The sequence below is a fragment of the Harmonia axyridis genome, chromosome 3 (assembly GCF_914767665.1).
Source record: "Harmonia axyridis chromosome 3, icHarAxyr1.1, whole genome shotgun sequence".
In the NCBI taxonomy this organism is placed as follows: Eukaryota; Metazoa; Arthropoda; class Insecta; order Coleoptera; family Coccinellidae; genus Harmonia; species Harmonia axyridis.
Window position 1 is genome coordinate 15,977,172 of NC_059503.1, and position 22,403 is coordinate 15,999,574.

At 33.9% G+C, this 22,403-nt stretch overlaps 2 protein-coding genes across 9 annotated transcripts in view; one reads left to right on the forward strand and one right to left on the reverse strand.

The window, feature by feature from the left end:
• LOC123677061 (synaptic vesicle glycoprotein 2C-like) overlaps nt 1-6,199 on the forward strand; it is a 57,885-nt gene extending 51,686 nt beyond the window's left edge. For all 8 annotated transcript variants that reach the window (XM_045613494.1, XM_045613499.1, XM_045613500.1 and 5 more), the window contains exons 4-11: nt 148-310; nt 2,114-2,235; nt 2,772-3,010; nt 3,109-3,314; nt 4,095-4,363; nt 4,510-4,669; nt 4,729-4,856; nt 4,916-6,199. In XM_045613494.1, coding sequence (XP_045469450.1) covers nt 148-310; nt 2,114-2,235; nt 2,772-3,010; nt 3,109-3,314; nt 4,095-4,363; nt 4,510-4,669; nt 4,729-4,856; nt 4,916-4,971 — 1,343 coding nt within the window. In that variant the 3' untranslated portion in view covers nt 4,972-6,199. The remainder of the gene's footprint in view (nt 1-147; nt 311-2,113; nt 2,236-2,771; nt 3,011-3,108; nt 3,315-4,094; nt 4,364-4,509; nt 4,670-4,728; nt 4,857-4,915) is intronic.
• Nucleotides 6,200-6,578: 379 nt separating this feature from the next.
• LOC123677062 (homeobox protein ceh-31-like) lies at nt 6,579-16,541 on the reverse strand. Its single transcript, XM_045613502.1, has 4 exons — nt 15,750-16,541; nt 13,958-14,197; nt 8,340-8,523; nt 6,579-6,884 (listed from the first exon to the last, which is right to left on the reverse strand). Exons 1-4 carry the CDS (start codon nt 16,045-16,047, stop codon nt 6,656-6,658), a joined length of 951 nt encoding a protein of 316 aa, XP_045469458.1. The 5' UTR covers nt 16,048-16,541; the 3' UTR covers nt 6,579-6,655.
• Between the last annotated feature and the right edge of the window lie 5,862 nt (nt 16,542-22,403).

The window sequence follows — 22,403 nt, forward strand, 5'->3', positions numbered from 1 at the left end:
AAACGTGAAATGATGTAAACTTCTGACTGAAATCTTCAAAATGTGCAACAGAAATATTTCGTTATCACTCAATTCATTTCTATTTCGAGGAGTTTATCTGCGAGAATTTTTTTATATTAATATAATTGTATTTTATGTTTTTCGCAGGTATGGTCATAGGATCCTATTTTTGGGGATGCTTAGCTGATACCAAAGGCAGGAAAACAGTATTGATAGGTGCCTTGATTATGGATGGGATTTGTGGAATCTTATCTAGCCTTGCGCAGGTTTATTGGCTTTTCATGCTCTTCAGGTTTTTTAATGGTTTTGCGTAAGTAAAAAGTTGGAAATGCTCATTTGATCAAATTGTTCTCGATTGAGTTTAATTACAAATGAAAAAAATTAATATTGAATTAATCAAATGAAAGTATGAAAAAAGCAATCAACCATGTAAGCGAATTACGTCAATTTTAAGTATAAACCATAGATATTCGTAGTATAACACTGACAGTAAAGCAGCATATACAGGGTGGCCATTTGAAAACGAAACAGACGAGATTACAGACGAAATAAAGTTTTTTGATAGAAATGCTCGGACAGGTCGATTTCTGTTTCGAGGGGGACAACTTAAGATGTAGGTTACGGACGCATAGCGCTTCAACCCTTGATACTACAACCCCACCCCCAAATTTTGAATAGGGAAGATGGGGTGAGTGATACCTCATTTGAAAGGTATTTTTATACTGATTTCAGCACAGTAATTGTTTTTTCATTTTATGCATTAGTTCTCGAAATATTCTTAACTAAGTATTTGAAAATGAAGTAGTGTTTTCATGGCACTTGTAGTGTTTTGTGAAAAATTGACATTTTGACCTTCAAAACAACCATGACTGTGGCTTCCTTCCTAACTAACTAACGCATGAATATTTCGAGAACTAATGCATAAAATGAAAAAACAATTATTGTGCTGAAATCAGTATAAAATACCTTTAAATTGAGGTATCACTCACCCCATCTTCCCTGTTCAAAATTTGGGGGTGGGGTTGTAGTAGCAAGGGTTGAAGCGCTATGCGTCCGTAACCTACATCTTAAGTTGTCCCCCTCGAAACAGAAATCGACCTGTCCGAGCATTTCTATCGAAAAACTTTATTTCGTCTGTAATCTCGTCTGTTTCGTTTTCAAATGGCCACCCTGTATATTCAAAATACACAATGAATGGATATAGGAAAATTTATCGTGCCATAATTTGTCACAAAACTTGAGTTTATTTCCGAAGGTAATTTTTAGTAGATAGTAGGCGAATTTATACATTGCAGGAGAGTATTGCAAAATATATTATCTAGCCTATTGTTTTATCACAGCTTTGTCTAGCTTCTACATCTAAATTTAAAATGGGTTGGCTAGTAGAAAATAAACCATAGTTAGGTCGAAAAATTCTTGTTTATTTCATAAAATGTTGTGGAAATTCAATATTATAATTTTCTCATTAATATCCATTATACAGGGTGTTTCCTAAACATGCGGCAAAAATTCAGGGGGTTGTTCCTTGGACTATTCTAAGAATATTTTGTCCTTTGATGATTTTTGAAAAACCTCTTTGTTTCGAAGATACAGGGCGAACAACATTTTTCATATTTTTAAAATTAATAATAGTTTAAATAAAAATGCGTACCGCACTGTGTTTACTAAGTAGGTACAATTTATTTTTAAATTTGTTTAACAACATTCCAATTACTAAAAACGGCCAGTTTTTTGACTAAAAATTGATAAGTGCAGATGGTAAAGGAATACAGATTAAACACGGTTTTCATTTGAATTCGTTTTGTGATGTATTAGCAATTTTTAGTCAAAAAACTGGCCGTTTTTAGTAATTGGAATGTTGTTAAACAAATTTAAAAATAAATTGTACCTACTTAGTAAACACATTTTTTATTTAAACTATTATTAATTTTAAAAATATGAAAAATGTTGTTCGCCCTGTATCTTCGAAACAAAGAGGTTTTTCAAAAATCATCAAAGGACAAAATATTCTTAGAATAGCCCAAGGAACAACCCCCTGAATTTTTGCCGCATGTTTAGGAAACACCCTGTATACATAATTCAATCCGAAATAATTTTTCATGTTCGTTCACAGGATCACAGGAGCTATGGGTATTTGTTTTCCCTATTTGGGTGAATTTCAACCAGGGAAATATCGTGAAACAATTTTGTGTTGGATGGAATTGTTCTGGACCCTTGGGGTTATATGTTTGCCAGGTAAGAGATTGGTTGTTATATCATGCTATCATTATATCATCTCTTCATACAAGGTATTATGGTTTTATAATATCTTTCGACTTATTCTCCGTTTAAGTATTTACATATTTTGCGTTATCATTGTGATATCCTGTGAAATAATAGAGTATTTTGTAACATTTGCGGTACTTTTGGTTGAAGATATCTCTGTTTCCTTTCATATCTTGTCAAATTTTTACAGATGCTAGCTGCACTCGATGTTTTGTTCTATGAACATAGGACCAATTCGTTTAATATTTTCTTTAATCGGCCTACTTTTAATTCGAACATGAGAATTAATTATTTCAAATTCTTGTAACGTCTGAACGAAAACGAATCAGACCTTTGTTCAAAAGAACAAAATGTTCTGAATGAGCACAACTATCATCTGTCAAATTTTGTAGAACACCTTGTATAGTGAAGAACCTCAGAGTAGTAAACATTATGTTTATTACTCTATGTGAAGAACCAAAATTAATTGTGGAGGACAAAGAGAAATTAAAATTTTTCACTTGCAGGTATTGCATGGATTATAATTCCTATGGAATTTACATATGAAACGGAAAATTTCAAGTTTGCTAGTTGGAATCTTTTCGTGGCTGTTTGCTCTTCATTGAGTCTTTTCATTGGCATGTGGCTGTGCTTCTTTCCTGAAAGCCCTAAGTTTTTGTTAGAGTGTGGCGAACCAGATGAGGCTTTGGAAGTTCTTCGACATATGTATGCTGCAAATACTGGAGATGATCCAGGTTCCTATCCAGTAAGTCAAATAAATTTATCTAATTCTTAATCTTATCTAATTTTGAAATTTTTCATTTGAAGATAATGATCTGGAAACTAATATTTATTTTATTTCAGGTACTGAGTTTGAGGGAGAAGGTGAGAACCATGAGCGTTGTTTCCCAACAATCTTCAAGAAGTATCAGAAGTTTGAGAATCAGGAAACCGAAGGAACTAAAAATGTTACTCAATGAAATTTGGGAACAAACGAAAGCTTTATGTAATCCTCCACATTTACGTTATACCATCATAACATGTCTTATCCAGTTTTGTGTGACTACCAGGTAATTGAAAAAATTAAACTTCTGGGAAAATAAGTCCATCATAGTATGTTATTTGGATCTTGTATAGTACATCCAAAGTCACTTGGAGGAACCAGAATATTTGTATTATACAAGAGTTGTCCAAGTTTCCAGAAATTTCTTTGGGGCCAGTGAATTTATTGCCTAACAATACTTTCAAATAAACCCCGGTATTTAGCGGATCGCGGTATCCACTTGGAAGGAACATCTGGCCAAGCGTTTTTATGGACTAGTTCAAGTGACTTTGGATTAACTATAACACTATCATTTCCCAAAAAGGTGTTGAATAGTAGAACTCTTTACTGATTCGAGACTCACTATCTGCTTCTAATTAATATTGAATTACTTCACTAATGAGAAATGAATGAGGTGGAATGAATAAGCATCTGAAAAAATATTAGGATATTGTTTATTACATGAAATATTTGGTACCTAATGTTGATTAAGGGGCAGAAGATCTGTTGCACCTTCTACGGCAATTTTGAAGAAGCTACATCAAGAGTTTTGATTGCCAACCTTCGTTAGGAGACGGTGTACTAAGAGGAAATATGTTGATTTGTACAGTTGCAATGATAATCTTTCATATCACGAGTTGTGCATAAAAAGCCTACGTGAATTGTTTGCCTGGATAATTCTCCACATTTTTACAATAATGCCTTGAAACCATTTGAATACTGCTTAAATGAACAGAGCTATAGACTCACGTTTAGTAGCCAAAACTAAAGAAATATATTGAGGTTAACCTGATTATTGTTTCTGCAGTTACTACACCTTGATGATTTGGTTCCCTGAGTTGTTTAACCGATTTGAAGAATTTGAATCGCTACATCCAAATGAAAGTGCTTCTGTCTGCGAAGTTTCTTCAGTTGTGCTACCAACTACGAATGGAACTGTGATAGATGAGGAATTTTGCGGTACACCGATCAGTGATGCAGTATTTTTACACACGATAATCCTAGGAATTGCATGTATTCCTACTAGTTTTTGGCTACCGCTCTGTGTTCATCGACTTGGGACAAAATTCTTCTTAGGTGAGTGAAAAAAGTATATAAGAGAGTTTCAATATATTCAATAGATGTAAGGTACTGAAAATTCCTTTCACCTCCTGAACTCGGTCTGTATTCAAAAATTAAAACAGAAAGAGAGTAAAAATTCACGTCTTCATTTTTTGTTTTAGTGTTCAGCTTGCTTGTTGCAAGTGCCGTTACAATGGGTCTTTACTTTGTGAATTCATCGATTTCCAATCTGGTGCTGTCCTGTATTTTTGAAGCTTTGACCAGCCTTGGAATAAGTACAGTTTACTGTGTATTAGTAGATCTATTTCCTACAAATTTAAGGTGAGTCTCAAGGAATCATTAACTTAGATTCGTAACACTGATGTCATTGAATCTTTCAGAGTTATGGCAGCAGCACTCTCTCTCACATGTGGTAGAGGAGGGGCTTTGATGGGCAATTTGCTTTTTGGATTCTTGATAGATCTTAACTGTGTGGTGCCCGTAGTTCTCTTCTCCACAATGCTTTTTGGTGAGTACTTCATCGTTGATCGTTGGTTCAATCGGCAATCACGTCATTTTTTATTTCAGCGAGTGGACTACTCTGTCTTATGCTACCCAACACAGGAAAAGGTGCATTAGAGTGACCCTGTAGCTTAATTATTAGAGATGGTGAATTAATAAATATATGTGATAATTGTATAGATTACCTATCTACTTTGGAATATCATTTACTTACTCGTTTATCTCATTTTGGATCAGGACTTTAAGTCAGATCTTTAAGTAATATTTATAGCTGTGTACATTAGATCAGTGTTTATTTTTATTTATTTATTAGTGTATTCTAATTTTAAGACTATTTATTAGTATTTATTTTTTTATCTCGTGATGAGAAGATCAGCCCATGAACTATCGAAACTTTCAATATGAACAACAAATAATTATCGATTCCATCAGATTCACATGAGAATCGTGATTGAATCGATTATTTTTCATTCGACAACGATTGGAAAATGTTGACGTCATTTTGAAATGTTGAGGAATCAACAACAAAATAGATATCTTCAAACCTGCAGTATTATATAGGGTGATAATGAAAAAATCCAGACTGTGACTTTAATGTATTATTGAAGTTTTTGTTAGAATTTTGTAGCAGTACATTCCCCTTAAAATAAGTTGTATATATATATAGGAATAAACAACAAAATGAGTGATTCAGCACCGACATTTCCACAGTATCATTTACCGATGTATTTGATGATAATTTATGAACTTTCGATGGTCCATTGGCAAAGATAGAACATTATTTTAATTGTTGACTTGAATCAACATATTTTAAACATATCTTTATTGAAGTATACAGCTGCTGTAAAATTTGAAATATGGCTTATGGAGATTAAGTTTTTCGATAACTAGCATTGTTAAAGATATTAGATCGAAGAGATAATGTTTATGTTTCAAAAGGATAAATGCAAAATGACGGATTAGGTCTGAAAGTTATGAAACTCACAAATGTCAATTGGTAGGGAATCTGAAGATCACTATAATAAAATAGGGACCAAAGTGATTGAATCTTTGAGAATTATGTGCCTAATTCATTTAATATCCTGAATTTGGGAAGCCATTGAACAGTTATTTGTTTTGTGGAGATAAAACAAACTCAAAGCATATTTTTCGAGCCTCATATTACTTCCGATATTTTCTATATCTTATATATAATTAATCATCCTGAATTTTAACTAATGAGTAGGTATTATAAAGGGTAATTTTTATTAAAATTATTCCTTCGAGACTAGTAGAATTGTTATTTTTTTTCTTTGAAGCACAAGTATGTGGTTACTACATTGAATGTTGAATAAAAAGTTTAAATTTTAATGTGTTTTTCTCATTTTGAAAATTGAAGAGTAATTTTCAAAAACTAATGATGGAATCATCAGATTGGCAACACAGTGATCGCTTCCATATACACCTTCCACCTCCATAGCAGAGAGTGGTGATGTAGAATCGTCGGGTTGATGTCCCATCCGAGAATTGATCAACCTTCGATGCCATCTCTCGGGCTAGTAAGGAGCCACTATAAATATATTGCAATACTTTTATTCAAAGAAATGTGCACTCTCCTGACATGATTTGTAATGAAGCGCATGATCTTTGTTATTTCTTAACTACTAAGAAAACTCGGTTATCCAAAAAGTTAGCAAGTTTTGTCCATGAAGCAAGATCATGAAATTTAACTGAAAAAGATCAGTTAGAAAACAATAGTTTATTGAAAGTCAAACATAATACTATATTACAAATATACAATTGCAAACAGAACAAACAGTTTATCATCTAGTTACTATGTCGCAAATTTTCACTAGAGGGAACCGAATTCACTTCTTCTACGGGTGGTAAACCAAACATATATGATACTGGATGGGTATAATACGGATTAAAGATTGCTGAATACTGTTGAGTTGGCGAGGAGGAAAAGTAATGTGATGGGAAAAGTCCCTGCCTTTGAGCTATCTTCAGTCTTGTTGTAAGTTGTTTCTTCCATTTTGTTCTCCTATTCTGGAACCTGAAATGAAACGAATGTTAGAATTGGGGTTGGTACGACAAAGATAATAAAAACTTCAAGAACAATGATAGGATATAATGGTTTTAGCATCTGTGAATTGATATAAGAAAAATAATATCACGGCATGCAGACAATTTTTGAATTCCGGAAGTGTAAAGGACACGAACTAAGCTACCGAGGAAGTTGAAAGTTTCAACCGCATACGGGGAACCCCTTCTCACAGAATCAAATGTTTGTAGTAGTGCATATCTTACAGTTTGTGAGGTTCACTCGATGCTCCTTGTAACGGGTGTTTTTTTTCGAGGTATATAACTTTAAGTTGGCATTTCTGTTCAAGATGGCGACCGATTTAACAGCTGTCAAGTGATTTATTCTCAGTTTGGTTTGGCAATTCATCATGAAGAGACTCACGCCTGAACAACGCTTGCAAATAGTGCAATTTTATTTCAAAAATAATGGTTCTGTGCGGAATACGTATGGCGCACTACGTCCATTTTATTTTGTTTAGCGATGAAGCGCACTTCTGGTTGAATGTCTTCGTCAACAAACAAAACTGCCGCATTTGGAGTGAAGCTAATCCTCAAGTGTATGTCGAAACACCGTTACATCCAGAAAAACTGACTGTTGATGCGCTTTATGGGCTGGTGGAATCATTGGTCCGTACTTTTTCAAAAACGATGATGGCCAGAACGTTACAATCAATGGTGATCGGTTTAGAGCCATGATTAATAACTTTTTCATTCCTGAATTGAACAACCATGATGTCCAGGAGCTGTGATTCCAACAAGACGGCGCAACATGTCACACAGCTCGTGCCACAATCTATTCATTGAAAGACACGTTTGGTGACCGCCTAATTTCACGTTTTGGACATGTGAATTGGCCTCCAAGATCTTGTGATTTAACACCGCTAGACTACTTTCTGTGGGGCTATGTAAAGTCATTGGTCTATGCGGATAAGCCACAAACCCTTGACCATTTGGAAGACAACATTCGCCGTGTTATTGCCGATATACGGCCACAAATGTTGGAAAAAGTCATCGAAAATTGGACGTCCAGATTGGACTACATCCGAGCCAGCTGTGGCGGTCATATGCCAGAAATCATATTAAAAATGTAATGCCACAAGATCATCTTGCGGATAAATAAAATTCATGTCAATCGAATAATCCATCGTTGTTTTATTGCAATTTGAAGTTCTATAGCTCTAAAAAAAACACCCTTCAGATATATTTTACAGTTTATAGTTTACAATACGTTCGATTCTTGGAAAAGGGGTTCTACAAGGACTTTTACGGAAGGGGCATTATGAAATTGTTATATAGTTGGGAAGAAGCTATCGAACAGAATGGCGCACATTTGACTGAAATTTTCATAAAGAATTGAAATCAAGCGACAATTACTTTTCCCAAAAGAATATTATAACATATTATTTTGTATATTGTATTTGCTTACCATGTTTTAATCTGTACTTCAGTGAGACTCAATGCTTTGGATAATTCCATTCTCTTACTGACACTGAGATATTTGTCAATCTTGAATTCGCTCTCTAACCTTTCTAGTTGCTTGGCACTATACGCCTGTCTAGGTTTTCTATCCAGTACAGGTTTTCTTGATCTTCGACATGCTGTTTTGGCAACTGAAAATGAAATAAATTATTATTAAAATTTATTAACATCAATTTGTACAGGTATGGTGGATGTTCAAATACTCCAAGTGAGAGGTAAAAGGGCATAAATGTTTTATCAATGTTATGGTCCTTATGTTAGGGGTAAAATCCTCAAAGGCTTCTTGTGATGATGATTGATCTCTATAATGAGTCAATTTGAAAGTAAAATTTAAATCAACATTATATCGTTGAGATCAAGAAAAATCTGATCTGTAATGGTGGTTGAGATTAAAAATTGTTTGAAGATTAATTTCAAATTCCTAACAAATATCTAGAATAATATGGTGGTCATTGACGTACATCTTTGATGCTGTGACTACCTATATGATGGCTCTTAAACTTGAATGGTGACTCACTGACGAAGAAAGAAAATTAAGGTTCACCTCCAATAATCTTCATAGAAAAAACAGCATCTAGAGATAGAACTTATAGTCGCCCAAAGTAAGAAATTATCCAATAACAAATTTTGATGGTTGAAAGAACATCATAAAATTTTTAGAGCGAATGAAAAAAAGTGTTCTTCATAATTCCAATTTTCTCCCAAAAGAAACACTCTAACCTTTCGGTAGGCATCCGAGACCACCAAAGCGACAACGTTGTTCACATATTGACACAAATTTTATATTCTAAGGATAGTTAGAGGCTGTCAATTTAACCATCATCTAATGTGACACACTGGTGTCAAACTCCTGTTCAAACAGTGACAACCATATAATTTTAAATTCATCGTTTTTATGCAGCCGCTTGTCTTCCAGTGATTCCATTGTCAAACAAGTTTAAGACGTCTCTTTCGATTCCAATTAGCACCATGTCCCAATAAGTAAACACGACCAGGAGATTTCCAACGTGAACCTCGTTTGGGATCGTAATCTTACAGCTACTCGATTGTACGTACAAGATTTCACTAAAGAGCCGTCACGAGAATTGATGTATTTGGTTCATGAACCAAGGCGTTTTCGTTAACATAATTATTGATGAATGCAGACTGAATAACCTTTCTTAAGGATTAAACACAACCCAAAAATTATGTTGAGACCTTTGTCTGTAGAAATTAAGTGACTTATCACAGGTTTCTAGGTCAGGTTTTATTTAAAAAAACAACTTTTTTGAAAAAAATGTTATCTATGTTAGCTATGCAATTTTCATGTTCGAAACTGTATTACTAAAACTCATTCATAAAACAACAAAAATAAATGAATCTACAAATGAGGAAATAGGTTATTATGATTTCTCAGACCGAATAGAGAACTCAACTTAAGTTTTCTCTTTGTTTGGTTTCGGTGTCAGCCATTAGAATTTTGAAAATAATAACAAAAACAGAGGTGAACTCCGAAAGAATTACTTAGTACTTAATATTTTTTATGAAATGTCTCATAACGACTGTTCAAACTAGCCTAAAGTAGTTGCTATTTGGAAAACAAAATCTCCGAACACAAAAGATACTCCCTAAACATCCTTCAACTTTAAAAAACAACAAAATAATAATACTAATAATAATTGGAATATAAGAGAAAGTTTAATACGTGAGATGAGATCCATAAAACAAGACGAAAATTATTAAGGCATGAAATCTGAAATTTAAAAATCGCATATTATTATTTAATTAAAAAAAATCAAAGATAAATAGAAGTGTTCTGTACAAGCCAAGTTGTGTAAATTTCCATCGTGCATCCTCAAAACTACAATCTTGATCACCGCAGTCTCTAACAATCTCTCTTGCATGCAGTTGTTATATTCAAAATGAAGTCGATGAAAGCGACCAAAATCTCAAATATCAGCTGGCAAGGTTCTCCATATCTCCATAAAGATATAAAACCATCATTAGTTTATATTACAGAAAGGGAATAGAAATTTGGCTTCAATAAAAACTGATGGCCAGGCTGAATCATATTTCGAAAGCAAAGACGAATCTTTTCATCTAAAAGGTATTTAAAAATTAGAGGAGTGTTAAAATACATTCACTCTTGAAGGTGACCATGTTGACATATGAAGTCGAATTGAAAAAAAATTGTTTTTATTGATTATTGGGTGAAGTGTTACTATTTGGTAAATGAAATAAGAATACCTACTCCCTCAAACAAAGTCTGAATTCGTTTTTAAGTTTAGCAAGCATCTAATGGACCCCCTCTGAACACCTTGTATAGGAAAAAGATGTTCGAAATCGCATAAAACTGTTTCCAGATATAAACCCTCGTTCCACAAGAGATTTGTGAGAAAGCAACCAAACACTTCCACTTAATTTAATGCTAGCACGCGATCCTAACATTTTCAATATTTTCGTTATTGTGCATTTTCTCTGGTAATAAGGAGAATGAATTTCTTCCTTTTGTGTGATTGATTGAACTGATTTTCACCACCTTTTAGGGAGTTATTACTGAATTTTTTCAGGGAAGTATAAATACGTGCGGTGTAATGATGAAAAACTTTGTGAAATTGGTAGCTATGGACGAAATGGAGGAATTCTTGTTCTCAATAGGTATACCTACCCTAAAAATATGAAAATAATCAACTTCAAGCAATCCAGAAATGATGAAACGAATTAATATCCTAATTATGTTCATTTATTAGAACTTGGTTGTTAAATGCAACAGACAAAATAAAAAAAATACTGAATATATCTCTCAGCTATAATATAAGAGAATAAGCTACATCTGATTTTCAAGAATGATAATCATAGGTATGTTCATATAGTTATTAGTATGACATGACAATAACAATCATTAAACAATATTTTCACAATTCCGTCTTTTGATTGAAGAATGACACAATGAATAACAATATCTCCATACATATATCAAAAAACAAATATGTATAATATTGCGTATGATTTCGATAAGAATGGATATGTTAATGCGATAATTGAGTTACCGTCCAATTTTCTACCAATAAGTTATTTAGCACCTAATAATAGTTCACAAACTGAACCTTTACTGTCTTGCATTGTGTCATTATCATCTTTTGAATAACGACAAAATATTGTTTGATCAATGGACAATATAATAATAATAAATGAATAGATTTCCGATAAAAATTAAACAAATTTTGTCGTTAGAGAGAATGAATGTATAAATTAAATGACAGTTATTTTATGTCACTTTTTTTATTCAGATAACGATTGTTTTACTACACAGAAGGTTCCTCAGATTTTACACTTCGAATAACTAGAATTTTAGAAATTCATGTTTATTTTGATATTATGTTTTGAATAGTATTTTTTTTATTATAATGTGAAAAGGCTTGTCCGTATAAATAAATAAATGAAATTTTATCGAAAATGAAATACTGAGGTCCTGGGGTCACATTTGCAGGTGTTCTGTATATCCAAAGGGGCTCAACTTTTCACGGAGCTTTTTAGGACCCGATCTCAATACCAAGACCGAATAAGTTTAGGCGTACCTTTAATCCAGGAATTCAAACATCCAGAAAGTAGTCACACCTCATGTAGTCTAGGAAGCAATGATTATTGAAATAACAATATTTTATTCCCTTGAAACTTTCGCACAATAAAGCAAGGAGAGCAGCAAAACTAGCCTACTCATGCCAAAACCACATACTCCATGAATATTCAGTAGTACCAATCTATAATTAATAAAATCTGCAAATTGATTTTCATATAGATAGAATAGAACATATAGAACAAGGTGTGTTAAATTCCTCCTTAAATGTGATCCTCCGAAGGTGCTAACTGATATATGGCTGCAGACCACCTTCAGGTGAAGAGAAATTAACAAGTTCTAATAGTTGGATGTCAATCCATATGTCAACATATAAATCAAAACTAATGTCCACTATGAAACTGAATTCTGGGAAGGAAGTGGGTGTGAAATAACGAACAACTCGTAGAAGTCGTCCATAAAATCATCAAAGACAAATATATATGTTCAAACAAGAGGAACACAGATTTCGAACTTGTAAAAAATATTGTTTGTGCTTTTCGAATGAGCTTCAGTCGCGATCTTTCATTTTTGAGCACTCGTCTCCGAAGAAATCTCTTCAATATTTTCTCACATGCCGGTAATTTCAGGATTTCGAGCCTGTAGTGGACCTCAAATTCTATAATTTTCAATGTCTACCCGTCCTGCCTGCTATAGATACGTTAACATTTGAACGGAAGGATCTAGAAATTTAAAACCTGCATGTATTTGTTTGAATTTTGAATGCCGCGGCAAGAGGGATTACCATTACGTAGCTTTCCTCGTATCAATCAAACATTAGATTCCCATTTATTTCTGCTCAGGTGCTCCTGCCATGACCAAAGTTTGTACGGTAAACGAAGTTGTACATTCACTATATCTTCTTTCGATTTACGAAGTAAATAAGTAGGGGGCAGCACTGTACGAAGGTCGATTATTTTTTCACAAAATTATAGTTTTACCTCTTTTCAATGACGTTTTGTTGGTTTTTTTGAGATTATTTTTAAAATATATCAGTGCTTCGTACATTGAACATATCATCAATTCTTTTATGAAAAACGAAATGTATCATCTTTTTTTTCATTCGAAAATTGAAAATTATGTCATTCTAGTTACAATGTAGATTATTGTTTGAAGAAATTATGTGAAAACCCCTTAAAAATCGGTGGTTGTAAGAGGAAAAATCTATAATTTCGTGTTGAACTGAGTAGTCACGTGATGGTATTCCCTCTTAAGTTCTTGGATGGGAAATATCCGACTAGGGGCGAGATTAAGGGATTTTGAAATATGCGTTATATATTCCTGATAATGTCACTATTGCAAATTCAATCGAGATGAACATTTGTATTGGAAATAGAAACAGAGACAATTTAAAGGATTATCTAATATTAAGGATTGAACTACTTCAATACTCGATGCTAATATTTATATATCCACAAACTGACAAAGTTGCGATTTCAGGATTAATGTGAAATTTCAAGTCGATATCATCATCAGAAGCATAGAAAATTCAAGAAGAATATTGGAAAACAGAAATAGCTACCAATTAATTCCGTGATTACAAATCCGATTTGGTTGAGATTTTGTGTGCATAAAGAGTAGGATCATTTAAAACTTTGATAGAAATTGCATAGCATTATCAAAACCATATAAAATGCGGCAAAATATGGAAAAAAAATTATCCAATATTTCCGTTACAACAGATCCGTTAATATTCTGCAATTAAATGAAAACGATAATAATAAGTAATAAAAAAATCATTTTTGCGTCAGTTCCAGCCTTATTAATGTGAATAATGTATCCCGTCTCATAAATATATGAACCCATATTGAGTTTTATGGTCTCCAAGGGTGCAATTGCTCATAAATTAATCAGCGCTTTAAAGTTCTTGACTTCACGTCATTGTTTTTTTTTAATTCACATTTCATTCACAGTTTTTGGATATTATCTTTCCGCAAATCGTATCAATTTTTCATAAATTTGAATCTTACCTTGTAATCCAAATATTCCTGTTTGATTCTTCAGTTCTTCATTTGTATTCAGCCACGTTGGAAATAGTAGAGGGCGAGGTGAGCTTATTCCTGGATTTTGATGGTATATCATGTAAGGATTGCTGGGGATATTTCTGTAGTCGTGTGGTAACTTCGATGGATTCATTAATTCCAAGAGCTTAGTAGATTTAACTTCATTCTTTTCGGACTCGTCTCCAATATCAGCTGCTGCACTGAGAACTGAAATGAAAAAATAACTCAGATTTAAATATGTAGATGTTTTACAGGTTACGGAAGGGTAATGTCATTTTCATAACACCAAAAAGTTCATAATAAAACACAATATAAGGAAAAGAGAGACTGATTTGTGAAACCCCAAAATATAAGACGTTTTGCAATAATAAGAAAGAACAATAAAACTACACAAAAATTACAAACTCATGAAGACCTTGCAATAAAACCATTTTGTTAGCTCCATATTACTGAATTTATATGCTATTACAAAACTGTATTATGTAAAATTAAGGTAAACAATCAAGTAGTGGAGTAAATGAAAATGGTGAAACGAATTTTTGTTTTAAAACCTATTAAAATGTAATAAAATTATTGCCGAAGTTAAAAATAAAACATTTTTGAAATACCTAGAATATTTTTGTTGGGAAAAACCAAACGGAATTATAATAAAATAATTATTGAATAGAGTAAGTATAAATACAAATCAAATCAAATAAATCAAATCAAATCATACAGTTGGAGTATTTCGAATATTTCGGGTGCATTATTCATACAAACAGAAGATTCGAATGACAATTATAAAAACCATTTTATAATTTTTTTTTTGTAGATTGTATAATATTTCTGCAATTAAATTTATTATAACTTGCTGCCGAATTCTGTTACTCTCAATAAATGAAACTGATTTCAAAGAAGTGCAGAAGAGTAGAATCAAGAAGCATTGATAAATTATATAAGGTTATAGCAAACTAAAGCATACTTTAGATGTTCAATTCCCTCGATTAGCCTATATATCAATGATATTGAGTGTCTAAGGAGTGCTTTAGTTTGCAAGAACCTGATAGGATTTATTAATATTGAAATGAATTGATCGTCTTGAAGATCAGTAAAGAGTATTCTTACATATTGATCGATCACATTGACGGTTTGGGGTTTGCTCCCGATGAAGTTGTAATTTTATCTCTTAAACAACTAAAAATTTCCAATAGAATGATTGTATTTGAAATAAAGATTACCTCATCTATTATTTGTGAAATATTTCACAAATTTCTTTTCGAACTTAACTGTCATAGTATCAATTCTAATGTTATGTTACTGGCAATGCAATGGCAAAAAATCCGGTGAATGTAAGTTTTTTGAAATTCTTGCTGCTGTGTACAAATCTAGTAGGTATCATTAGTATTGTTATCAGCATGATGAAGTCTAAATTAAAGGGTTAGGACCATTGAAATAAGGTAACCAATTTGGACTACGCCAACGTTTCGTCTAAATATTTAGATTTTATCAAGGCTACAAAGTACAGAGACAAACAACAGAATAGGTTGAATTAATAAATATGTATAACTGAAAGGTAACAAAGTCAAAATTTAAAATATTTGCTTACCAAGATCATTTAGTCGAATAAAGATGATTTGTTCGGGTATAGAGAATATTGAAAATTGACAGTAACATATTGTTGAATGAATAGAATCTAAGAAAAAACGACATACCTACACATTAATAAGTCTAAGAGGAACTGTTAATCAGTGAATCCATTATTATCAGCGGAATGACTTACTCAATGAACGATCCATCGCGTTTACAGGTATGGGCCTCACAAATTCAATACTATTTGAAGACTTCTGACTGTCGAATTCACTACGAACAATATCAGTCCTTTTTTCAGAGTTAAGTCCAAGTATACTATCGATTGAAAATTTATTGGCACTACTAGATTCACTCGAAAAACTCCCGTCTTCTGTTTTACCCCTATCCATAATATCAAAGCTTTCTTCTTCTTCCGAAGACTCGTAATTGAAATTGTCGATGTTCTCTTCATCAATAGGGTTCGCAGCATCATCTTCTAGCGATGACATCTCGGATAAACTTCTAATTGACCGAAGTATTATCGAAAAAAATTGCGAGAGTAAACTTTAACCATCGAAGATTGTTCTATTCGGGGTAAAGTGTGAAACTCATAAAAGATAACAGTTATCTGAACATCAGCGGAGGTGTAATAAAGGTGCCTATGTATTGCCACTGGTTGGTCCATGTTTCCTTTGCTCAATCAACTAGCACCTCTATGGCCCTCCCCTTCTGGTATCCCGCCCCTCATTTTCTCATCTCTGGGAAGACGAGGCGCCGCCAGAGATTGGAAAATCGCGTGTTCTCAAATTGCCCTAAAGTGTGTTTCACACCTTTATCCGTTAAATGCCATGCGTGCAGTCCTCGAAATGTTTTCGCGTAATTATTAATCTTGTTGTTACATATAAGATGAATATTTTTTTCTATGACAGAATGATTTTACTTTTTTCTTCCTGTTTACACCATTTTTAAGTTTCAAAATTAATAACATTCCAGATTCATCATTATCACCTATTGTTACCTAGGTTATTTCACTAATTCGACAAGCTTCAAAAGTCCCAAATACCACAACAACCTTGGTCATTAAATAAACTTCATCAGGAGCATCATTTAAAAAATCTTTAATTTGTGCACTAGTGAAAATCTGAGCTTTCTTGGAAGTGTTACCTTCTCAATTTCGTTTCAGAAATGATATCAGTTAGTATTGGACAGTAAGATAGATTTAATCATTTTTATGTCTTTATTGTTGAGCCAGTTCTGAAAAATGAGCCAACAACACTGTCTCTGAGGAAGAACTGCATGTTTTCTTCATGTTTCATTCAATGAATCTTGAACGTTTTCAAGATTCATTTGGTTTCGTATATTTTCCGCGAACTAGAAAAAAGTCTCCAATGATCCGAGCCCCCAAAAATTTTTCTGCCCCTCCTAGAATTCGATTTACCTACTAAGGTTAAAATAATCACATCAAAAATTTGATTTGACTCAATTTCTGAAACAAAGATGTTGAGAAGTACGGATGCGGAATACCATTGCCCAAAATACCAGAACCTTTTGGCTTTTGCATATGTAGAAATTAATTTGCCCTTGATAGCCCAGTGAGGAAGTCAGTGTACACTAAAAAAAAGGTTTTTTGCATGTAGCATCATTTTATTAGGTGTACAACTTTGCTTCCACTGTTTTGCAATATATGACAGTAGCGGTAAGTGGTAGTTGAAATAAATAGATCGAAGATATCATACAATAAGCTTAGGTATTTGTAAACATAACGCCATCGAAATATTAGTCGATTTGTGTCTGCATCATGAAGTTATTCTCGATTAAACATGTCAGCTTACTAGCCAAATTTTCGTCATTTGCGGGAGGTTTTAATTTTCTGCTTTAATATAAAGAAATCTGTGGCTGAGGCTCATCGAATGCTCTTAATTACCTATTGTGAGGCCGCTATTAGGGAAAAAACGTGCCGAAAGTGGTTTCACCGCTTCAAGAACGGCGATTTTGACGTCGAAGACTATCATGGCGGTGGAAGAGAGAAAGATGCAGAATTGGAGGCATTACTTGATCAAGATTCGTGTCAAACGCAACAAGAATTGGCAAGATCATTGGAAGTGACGCAACAAGCCATTTCAAAATGCCTAAAAGTCTTGAGGATGATTCTACAATGAGGAAATTGGGTGCCGTACGGGTTGAAACCGATAGTTGTTGAACGGCGTTTGTTTGCTTGTGAACAGCTGCTTGCAAGGCAAAGACGGAAGGGATTTTTGCATCGCATTGTGACTGAAGACGAAAAATGGGTTCATTACGATAATTGCAAGCGCAGAAAATCATGGGGATATCGCGTTCATGCTTCCACGTCGACGGCCAAACCGAATATTCACACTTACAAAGTCATGCTCAGTATTTGGTGAGACCAGCTCGAAGTAATGTATAATGAGTTGTTAAAACCGACTGAAACAATCACAGGCGATCGTTATCAAACGTAATTAATGCGTTTGAGCCGAGCATTGAAAGACAAACGACAGAATTAAACGAGAGCCATGATAAAGTGATTTAACAGCATGACAAAGCTCGACCTCATGTTGCGAAACTGGTCGAGACATACTTGGAAACGTTGCAATGGAAAGTCCTACCCCACCCGAAATATTTTCCAGACGTTGGTCCCGCAGATTATCACTTCTTTTGATCAATGACACACGGCCTGGCTGACCAGCACTTGCGGTCTTATGAAGAAGTAAAAAATTGGATCAATTCGTGAATCGCTTCAAAAGACGACCATTTTTTTCGTACGCTACCCGAAAGATGGGAGAAAATAGAGGTCAGCGATGGACAATACTTCGAATCATAAATATATAACAAGTTTTCACAATAAAGCCTCGAATTTCGAAAAAAACGGCGGAAACAAAGTTGTAGGCCTAATTATTATTATTGTTGAGAGAATTCGAGAAAAGCACATAAATGAAGTCAGGAACTGAGCACGTGTTTATATGCATACGCACTTATGACCCTAGGACATGAATGAAGACCATAGGACCTTATATTCTGATATTATCCGAAATATCGTTCTCCGTGAGGTATTCTGATTTTCAAGAACTTGAATTATTTGTAATTTGGGAATCTGTCCAGTTAAATTTTCTACACATCAATTTATAAGCCATTACAACAAATCGATTTCATAAACCGAACTGTCATTAAAATGACAAATCAACACTGTTCTTTTCAAAGCTGACTAGACATTTTTAATTTTTAAATTTTTTTTTTAAAGTCGAAATTTGTACCGAAACTTATGAGGTAGGTACCATAAATCAATGATAATACTGAATACAATACTTAAACCTCGAAGTCCTAACCTAGCAGTAATGGTTTCTGAGTCAGGAATCTTTGAAATCCTTATTCCAATTTCGAAACGTATGTTCAAATCTGATACTTATTCATGAGAAATTTTCAAATTGATACTTCTCTCGAAGTGTCGAGATAAGAGGAAGAAATAATGAAAAATCGTATAAAATCATCAATTTTTTTTGGGTGCCCATTACTATAAAATTGTCTATTTATTCCTCATCCCTCACCTCAGATGTGCATGTCGTTTCCACTCTCCTAACAAGATTATCCACCTGATTCCGTCTGTTTGAATTCACTGGGCTTCTGTTGCACATGTTGTGCCTATTAGATAATTCCCACATTACTCACCAGGAAGGCCGAGTATTTCATAACGGGCAGATATTGCCGCATTAACGCCCTTTGTGTTTGATATTTAATGCTCTCCGGTTAACAAGATTCACCGGCAAATGAGGAATATGAATGGTTATAAGTGGTTGATATCATTTTACAGTGAGATTGTGCATTTACTCTGTATTGTTTACAGTGAGAGCGGCACCATTTGGCGATGGGTTTCTTGGGGGGATGATGAATAACCAACCGTCTTGATGCGGATGGAGGTTGGATTGATACGGTGGGGGCGGTTATTACAGGGTGATTGGAAAAAAATTTACATCGATTCGGTCGTACGTAAAAGATGTGTTTTGATTCATTTCAAAGCTGTGCTGTGGTCTACCATATTAAAACACATTTTTTTTTGGCAAAATTCGATTTTATTATTCAATATAGTTGCCTTCGAGGGCGATACAGAGATTATAGAGATCTTCCAACTTTTCGATAACATTTTTGTAGTACGATTAGTCTTTCGCTTCGAAATAGGCTTCAGTTTAGACGATTACTTCTTCATTGGCGCTAAATTTCTTTCGAACGAGCATTTTTTTGAGGTCTGAGAACAGGAAAAAGTCGCTGGGAGCCAAATCTGCAGAAGCAATTCGAAGCCCAATTCATGCAATTTTGCTATTGTTCTAATTAATTTCTGACACGGCGCATTGTCTTGATGAAACAGCACCTTTTTTTTCTTCAAATGGGTCCTTACAGTTTTGAGTAAATTCGAACTCGAATTTTGGGAAAAATTTAATTTTCATCCAAAATTCGTTATATCTCCTGAATGATTAGTCAAAGCCCCCTCAAATAAAACATTGAACATCAGGTTCCGATCTGAAAGATAGTGACGTTTCAAGGGCGTAGCTTACGTCCAGGAGAAGTTGCAGCGTCGGGAATTTCATCCATTTTTATTGCGAAAATTTCAGATTTTCACCTATAATTTCTGAAATAATGTACAAATCGCCAAACTGCAAGCAATTTCGTGATCTACATAGTCGAATCAATCAATAAAATGATACAATAGTCCCATGAAGAAACTTTTATTTTTTTTCAATTTTTTAAGGGTTAGGTATGGAAAATTTTACGAAAATTTTTGGACAAAAAATTCAGGTGAATTCGGAATTCGGCTAATCAGGGATCGTGTAATTCGGCATCGTTCACCGATTCTCCGTAGAACTCCCAGTTTTGAGGAAATTTGAACTCGAAATTTGGGAAAAAATTGAATTTTCCTACAAAAATTGTTATATCTCCTGAAATATTCGTCACAGACCCCTCAAATAAGAACGTTTTTCAATATAAAGTTACGATCTGAAACATACTGAGATTTCGAGGGCGTAGCTCACTTCCAGGAGAAGTTGCAGCCTCGGGAATATCATCAATTTTTTTCTCGAAAATTTCAGATTTTTTCCTATACTTTTTGAAATAATGTACAATTAGCTAAACTGCAAGCTTTTTCGTGATCTACATAGTCGAATCAATCAATAAAATGGAACAATAGTCCCACGAAGGAACTTTTAATTTTTTTCAATTTTCTAAGGGTTAGGTATGAAACATTTTACGAAAATTTTTCGAGAAAAAATTTTTCATGCGAGATCAAAATTCGGCTGATCATGGATCGTCAGTGGCCAGAGCACCGCTCATCGATATTGCGTAGACCCCACAGTTTTGAGGAATTTCCATCCAAAAATCGTTATATCTCCTAAATTATTCGTCACAGACCGCTCAAATAACAACGTTCTTCGAACATCGGGTTCCGATCTGAAACATAGCGAAGTTTCAAGGGCGTAGCTTATGTCCAGGAGAAGTTGCAGCGTCGGGAATTTCATCCATTTTTTTTCGAAAATTTAAGATTTTTACTTATAATTTCTTAAATTATGTACTTATTGCCAAACTGCCAGCATTTTCGTGATCTATATAGTCGAATCAATCAATAAAAAGGTACAATAGTCCCATGAAGGAACTTTAAAATTTTTCAGGTGAGATCTAAATTCAGCTTATCAGGGATCTTCAATTTTTGTACCGATCACCGATTTTGTCCAGACCTCACAGTTTTGAGGAAATTTTAACTCGAAATTAGGGAGAAAATTTAATTTCCATCCAGGAAAAACGATCTTGGAAAAGATTTATTGAGAGGAAAACAGGTTCTTCAATGTCATTGTTCCAAAGTCAGTTAAGAAAACCAAACATATTTGATGATCAAATGATCAAGGCTTTTATCTTCTTGATGATCACCATTGTCTGCTCAACTGACAGAAAATAATCTGATTTTGGTGAATTCTTGTAAACATACATTGGTTATAATAAGAATAGCATAGCATGGCATTAAATAATTACCTATCAGTTGATACTGCTTCAGAGAGAAAATATGAAGCAAAACACAGTCTCCATAAGAAAAAATGTGAGTTTTCACAAAATGTCAGGCAAATTTTATTCAATCATCGAAACCAATATTTTACGTTTACAAATTCGTAGAGACCTTTTTGTTGCCTTTGGTTCATATTGCTACCTCTTCAGATGTTTTCCTCCTTTTTGAACCATGTATTCAAATCGTGGCTACAATACCTGCAAAACTTAATGCATACGGCTCGTCGAATATAGTTGAAATGGGAAAAATATGAAATATATGTTCCATTTTCTAGTGTAAGCGTATAAATGGAATAACGATTATTATTGAGACATATATTAATCTCAGCTTTCCATTCAAGTGTCCGACGGTTGAAAAGTAGTTAGGTAACGATGAAGGGTTCGCAGAAGAGCTTTTAGCGATGATTTATCTAGTTGCCAGGTCTTGTCATAACTCGGTAGGAAACCCGCACGGGTGGTTATATAGTTTTAAACAGGTGTTTCTGACGCACTCATTCACACTCTTCTTATATCGTTAGGTTAAAAGCATGAACATAAAAGACCAACTACGGAGATTCGGAGGCCAATTTTTTATTTTATTGTGTTAGTAAAGGGACAATAGGGAACGATTTTCTGAGTAATATGTCATCGGATCTCTTTCCAAGGGATTTTCCAAATAGGTAAGGAAAAGAGGGATTTGAAAGGAGATAACGACAACTTCTTCAATAATTTGGACGACTACAAATCGACGATGAAGGTTTCGATTTCAGTTTCCAACCTAAATCGAGACCTAAATTGAGGAGTTCTGTCTAAAAGATGAAAAAATCTT